We start from the raw sequence: 6,708 nt of genomic DNA, 5'->3' as shown, positions 1-6,708 counted from the left end.
TGCTGCTTTAATATTTACAACCTGAATGTTTCCTAATGCCCACAGAGCATCTATCTTTTCTATATGGCTTTGTACACATTCCCAGCTGCTTGTATTTCTATTTCGATACACAATTCATGTTGTGAAGGGCTAGACATAAAATACGAGAAGACCAGAGTGTAAATCAGGGGAGAACATTTCCATATTTGTTTAAAATAAATGGTCTGCCCAAGCAAACAAAGCTTCCCTTTATTGCGGGGTTGGTACAGAAACAGTACTGCCAGAAGAGAAGTCAGAAAACACGAGAAGGATGTAATTTTGGTCTTTTAAAAGTCATAAAATCCCCTTGCAAATGTTACTGGAGATCAGGTACCTGAGCAGACGTGCTTACAACAGGGCACTGGAGGAAGGAGGCAGCTCCTGGTATTCGCGTTCCCTTCTCAAAAGGTCATTTTTAGTAGCTGTCTAACCAGGAGCCAGAAGTCAGAGTTCACACGCCTTCCAGCTCCAACTTGATGACTGTGGTCTTAAAGAAACCGGCACCATGGACATCAGGCCTGACACTGTACGTTTCTGACAGGAGTCTCTCCCAAGCTGCATCTGCGCTGCGTATTCGTCAGCTGAGAGCAGGGAAAGCAGGAGGCCCTGGCTACAAAGCACCGTCTCGCTCGCGCTCCCGCCCCCTCCACAGCCGGCAGAAGGCTGTCGGTACGAAGCCAGCATGCCCACATGGTCCAGAAACGCGGCAGCGGTCTGTGCTGCGTTACGGTGGTGTCACTGGGGGCCGTGCTGTGAGGCGGTGCGATGGGAGGGCGAGCTGCGGTCTGCTCCTGGTGCACTGTTACAGGATGGCAGCTGAACCATCTCTGACTCAAGCCACTGCTTTGCTGATGTTCCCTACGCGAGGAGGTGACTGTGGGTCCCGCCCCGCCTGTGCTGTGCCTGTACTGCCAGCACTGCAGCTCTGTTTCCTAGTATCAGTGTCTAGCGTTTGGCTCCTGATTGGTACCTACCCCAAGAAAGTCACAATTCGGTACTTGGAGAGTTCTTCATACAAGATCCTTACTCCATCATCTGTGACTTGATTTACACTGAGCCTGCAATGAAGGGAACAAAAATGGAAGTTTGAATCACTACAGAACACAGATGTTTGTCACCCATGAGTCAACGAATGACCAGAGCTCTATGCGCCTTCCTCCGATATTCCATTGGGTCTTGGTGCCACATATTAAAAGCCATTAAGGAAAACGTGAGCTCAGTTTCTTCTGGGTCTCTTCAAAACCAATGGAAAACAAAAAGCCCCAAATCTCCAAGGTGATGCTCTGGAAGCTGTCCACAGACCTGCAGACAACAGCATGTAGTAAGTCAGAAACCAGAGACAAACACCTCACCCTCCTCCTGCGCTTACTGTGGCTGCAGGAAGAAATTCTGCCAGAGGCCCTGTGTCCTGCGTTCGGCTGGGATAAGCAAGGACCTGCCTGCACAGACTCCTACCTGATCACTGTAAGCTTGCTGAAACATGGCAGCAGCTGTTTCACGCCATAGTCATTGATGTTGTTGTTGTCCAAATCCAGAGCCAGGCGCTTCTGGAAGTGATGCACCACAAAGGAGATGGCACTGCAGTCAGCGGAGTAGGCGTTGCAGTACGTGAGCTTGATGTAGTTGGCGTGCATGCGTTTGGCAGCCAGCTTCCCCACCTTCTCGCTCTGAGTCTCGTAAAGGCACCTCAGCATCCACACAAAGTTGGGCTGGACCTGGATCTGGTTGTAGTTTGGAAGCCTGGACCGAGTGAGGCCTTTTAGGTGGGATTTCATGCTCTCTCCGAGGTATGTGATGAGTGTCTTTCTCTTCCTCTTAATGACTGCAGGCAAAACTAAGTGTCTGAAGAGCTTCTGCTTGGATCTAGAAAGCAGGCCACAAAGAAACAGGTTGGTGAAATGAAAGTGTTCATTATTTCGGAAAGGATCCTCCCCTGCTAGCTGTTTCTTCAGCCAAGGAATACGAAGACAAGCAGACTGGGCAGTCGCAGTGGAAGAACATTCGTTGAAAAACTGAAGTAACTCCTTGGCACCCACCTTCTCTTCAATAACCAGGAACAAAGCTGTGAAAAAAGACTGAAGGGTTAAGTGCAAGAACTCGTAAGTGGACTGATTGTCACAGCCACTGTAACCTTTAACTGTCCTGAGAAAGCCCAGCTGCAAATCTCCTTCAGAGACGTTCAGTGAGGAGACCTCTTCCTGCTCGAAGATAAAGAAGGAGTTCTCCATCCCTTTGTACGCCAATTTACCCAAAGCTAGAAGAGTTTCCTTTCTTGATTTGAAGATCTCTGCTTGGCTCCTGGTAGTGTTCTTCAGCAAACTTGTTTGCAGAGATCGGTTCAGATGGACCTCAATCATGAGCAGAAATACATCTGTCAACGTAACAGAGCAGTCTGGAAGCTCGTGGCTGTCAAACATGGAATGGAAGTGTTTGTAGCATTTGAAGATAATCCAACAAAACAAAGGCACTGAACACAAGCTGCAGAGATTGGGATTAGCTTCCAGCTGGTTCAATACCAGCGTTCGTTGCCCCTCGTCTTTGAAAAATGCAGCAGTGTATTCCTTCAGGTTATTGCTGGAGAAACCCCGGAGCAACACTTTCTTTCTGATGATGTTTCTTTGGACCTCAGTTCCTGTCCTGGCTGTCAGAATTTTCTTGGATCCCTTAAGAAGTTTTCCTCTGAGAAGGCTCACCAGCAGCACCAGAGGGTGGATGGGTTCATCGGGTGAGCACATCTCAGGCACACCGTTGAGATCAAAGCTGGAACAGATCTCATCGAAGCCATCAAACGTGAACAGAACTGTATGAGGGAATTGGAGGATGTGGTGGAACACCTCTGCGGGGTCCTGGTCTGGGTAGCAATTATATTTGAAGAGCAGGTCTTTCAAACATATGGCTTCATCTTCCTTAAAGCAACTAAACATCCTGCATCGGAAACGGAAGAAAAATTTGGCCCCTATGTCCAATTCTTTTCGGGCCCAAAGGTTTTGTATCTTTTGCAGCAAGATAGATTTTCCAATTCCTGCGTCACCAAAGACATAAATAGTCTCTCCATCTTCATTAATTAGCCCAGCTGCATCATCGAAAAGGGCTTCTAGCTGGCACACGTTGCCTAGGCTCTCGTTGTTAAAATTGAGCAGTTCCATAACGCTGCTAGAGTAGATTTCGTCAAGCAGCATCTCCTCCCTCTGAGCATATGACGTGACGAACTTGGAGTCCCGTCCCAGCTCACACCTGAGTTTCTGGCAATACCTGCTGACTAGAAAGACAGCGAGCTATTACCAAAAAGACTAGTGCTAGAAAGCCTACCATGACCCCCCTCGTCGAGAACTGAGCGGGGGTAATAAGCAGCAGTAATTCTAACGGCAAACTGGCCCTTCGGCAGATGGCTTCTGTTCACGCTGCCACCGCCCCTCTCTTGGGAAGTTCAGGTGCTAGTGGAAGGTAATGCGTAAGTCACTGTTCCCTGAAAGCTGGCACTGACACTGCCTTGGTTTCGGGGGCTGCAGCGTTGGCTTGTGTTTTCACTGCAACAGGAACTTCGCTTCAGAGGGGGGCAAAGTATCTCCCGTATTTATATAGTACAAAAAGAAACCTCTCAGGAAAACATTTATTTCTGCGCTACTCTGGCTTTTGGTGTAACTCGCCATTTGGGATCACAGAATAATTTAGGCTGGAAGGGGCTTCAGAAGGTCTCTAGCCCTACCTTCTACTCAGGACGGGTCATTTAGGACATCAGATGAGGTTACTCAGGGCTTTGTCTAGCTGAATCTTGAAAACCTCCTTCCTGCAGAGCAGGGTAGTTCTAAGGGAAGGGATGTAGATGCATGGCCTTACCTGGATCTGTGTTTACCACAGGTTTACTACAAATACTCTCTGAAGGCTCGTAACCTATTTCATCCAGCCAAGGCTGAAGGTCATAGTAGGCATCGGCGACTTTCTGCAGGACACGGATGAAATACTCTGACACTTCTTCTCCCTTGCTTTGAACCAAGTCCAGAATTTTGCGAACCTGAAGAAGTACCACATGAAAGATCACTGATCCACAGCGTGTTACCACGGTTACACTTGCAGACTGCTTTGGGATCCTTTTTGCACTGGAAAGGTGACCAAAATCAAAACTGGTGATTCAACAACTTGAATTCAAAATCCAGCCCTAAGTTTGAACCATTGCAAAATGCACCTGCTGTCTGTATTGGGATGTCACAAGAGAGCTGGCTCTGCAAGTTAGGGTCGGAACTCGTAGCTAAGTCATATGCCAGCCAGCAACAGCATGGATAAATACAGCTTCTCAAGAGGGAACCCAAAGGATTTCCTCAGCCTGGCTACCTAGTGCATTTTAACGCCCCCTGGTTTGTAAATAGCCCCATACATTTAGGTGTGCCTCAGCACCCAGCCAGATGCAGCGTAGGGCAGGCAGAATCTCTCTGGATCTTAACACAGATCCGAACCCCTGCAACTCTTCTCTTCAGCACAGCAGCTCCACTCTGCTCTCTCCACGCAATGGACTCGCCGCCTGTCGCTGCTACTGCAGCTACGGGCTGCCAGGAGCAGCGCGGCGGAGTCTGACCTCTGTGTGAGCGGGCGACCCTAGTACAACCCCCGCTGCAAGACAGAGCAGTGGCTCGTTTTGAGTGTCTGCATCCTCTTCTTGTTAGAAATGAGTGAAGAACTCGGTTCTAAACCAGGCACAGGGCTGCTACAGACCGTGGTCTCTGGTGAGCTGACAGCAGGGTGAGGTACATGCAGCAAAACATGGACATTTCTGACCATTTGTCTGCTCTAAAAAGCAATCCTCTGTGGAGTCCCACAGAGCCACTTCACTGGCACTGCGGTGGCCTGCCCTCCGACTCGGCTTAGACACCCGATGCTCGGCCTCCCCCACAGCTTCGTTGCCACAATCACGCGCGTCACGCTGGATGAGAGGCGGGGGGGATCTTACAGCGTGCGTTCATTCGGCTTTGACCTTGCACACAGAATACGCTCTGTGCGACCACTGCAGGGGCCAGCAAGAATGATTATTGTATGAAAATCTGCGCTGCTAGCAAAGTCCCAGTTCTCTGGATTTTTTATGGGTCACCTGCCTCTAACTGTGACACCGTTCTGCAGCTGCATGACTGGTTGGTCAGGGAGACCAATGGGGGGCTCGTTTTAAGCCAAGACGTACAAAGCCACTGTGTACATGTGGTAATTTTCTCCTATCCAAAGACCAGGAAAGAATTTTGCTACTCATGTCCAAAGACGAATCACAAACCCGAATGTGCCAGGACACATCCACGTTCCACACGGACATTCACAATGTGCTCCGGCCTGTAAAGAGAAGGGGCGGGAGTGCACATGCACAACGTGCAATCAGTAACTTCTAAACGAGTCTTTTGCTTCTGCCCTTCTTCCTCCAAAGCAGCACAATCTGTCCCCCAGCATCCTGAAGCAGATTTTCTTTGCGATGCTCTGCACAATAATGAAGGCTTGCACGCAGCAAGCTGAGCTCCATCAGCCACTGTGGTCACCTCCGCAGCAGAGGCCAAGGGGGCGGCTGGGGAGACAGAGCAGCGATTAACAGAGGCCAAAGGGGAGACAGAGCAGCGATTAGCACCCTGCTCGCTCCCGCAGCTGCCAGCGGGCAGGACCAGCAGTGCCAGCCATGCTGCACGGAGACGTGCTGCAGACACTTGTCCAGAAGGAACAGCGCGGGAAACTGCAAAATATCAAAGACTAGAAAAGGCACTAGACGTAAAATTGCCAAATAAGGCCACAAACCCCAGCGGTAAATAGAAAGTGACAAAACCATTACGCTGGCTGCTGAAATAAAGAGAATACCTTGTCTGCTTGAGTTGGAAACTGGATGACAATCTCTGCATCTTCAGTGGAGAAGTAGTCGTTCTGAATCAAGTTGTCAATCAAACACTGCGTGTTTCGGATTCTGCCAACCAGAAGTTCTCGGTGCACCTTCAGCAAAGCAATGAAGGATGGAGGACTTGCTCCCAGAGGTTTTTCCTCAGAAATCTCCACGTTAGCACAAAGTCGGCCTTCCATAGTTGAGACAGCGAGAAGCTGCTTGGCCTTGCCTCATCTTTGACAAACCGTCCCTGCTCAGTGAGAGGTCACCTCGGAGCCAACTTCGGGGAAACCGGGAAGCTGTCCTCCGCGTTATCGACCCTATAAAAAGGAAGGGCAGAGAGCGTCCATTTCAACCTTATTCCTCAGTGAGCCACAAAGCAGCTTCCAGCTCCTGCCTAACAGCACGGCCAGCTTTACCTGTCTCCGTGCTGTAAAGGTCTTGCTGAGGGACCGTACCCTTGAGCACGGGTGCTCCCTCCCTGCCCACAAACGCGTATGCTGCGTGTGCCGCTCTCCTCTGCGACATTCCTGAGAGCGCTTTTCAGGTGGACGTTTGTTCCCCCGTTTCTTCACAAGGCACAGAGCAGCAGAACCAGGATCAGCCTGCGCTCTGCTGCGCTCCTGCAGCTGGGGGATTTTAACCGCCGTTACTGTACGTACGGCAGGCACGGAGTTATCCCGTAACCACAGTTCAACGGAAAGTTCATTCGGGTACGAACCCTGCGCATACGATTGCCCATGCAAAAAGCAGATGCTTTTTGCAAGATCACATAGACAATGAGAATTTGCATGATTAACACAAACTTCTGGCACCCTCCCGTAAGAGGTAAACCATACTGCTGCTTCAGC

At 49.9% G+C, this 6,708-nt stretch overlaps 1 protein-coding gene across 1 annotated transcript in view; it reads right to left on the bottom strand.

Moving 5' to 3' along the window:
* NOD1 (nucleotide-binding oligomerization domain containing 1) overlaps positions 1 to 6,161 on the bottom strand; it is a 16,696-nt gene extending 10,535 nt beyond the window's left edge. The window contains exons 1-4 of the mRNA XM_010138677.1: positions 5,839 to 6,161; positions 3,856 to 4,030; positions 1,474 to 3,277; positions 993 to 1,076 (exon numbers count right to left, since the gene is read on the bottom strand). Coding sequence (XP_010136979.1) covers positions 993 to 1,076; positions 1,474 to 3,277; positions 3,856 to 4,030; positions 5,839 to 6,054 — 2,279 coding nt within the window. The 5' untranslated portion in view covers positions 6,055 to 6,161. The remainder of the gene's footprint in view (positions 1 to 992; positions 1,077 to 1,473; positions 3,278 to 3,855; positions 4,031 to 5,838) is intronic.
* Positions 6,162 to 6,708: the final 547 nt, after the last annotated feature.

The sequence above is a fragment of the Buceros rhinoceros genome, unplaced genomic scaffold (assembly GCF_000710305.1).
Source record: "Buceros rhinoceros silvestris isolate BGI_N320 unplaced genomic scaffold, ASM71030v1 scaffold32076, whole genome shotgun sequence".
NCBI lineage: Eukaryota > Metazoa > Chordata > Aves > Bucerotiformes > Bucerotidae > Buceros > Buceros rhinoceros.
This window is presented reverse-complemented; position numbering and strand designations above follow the sequence as displayed.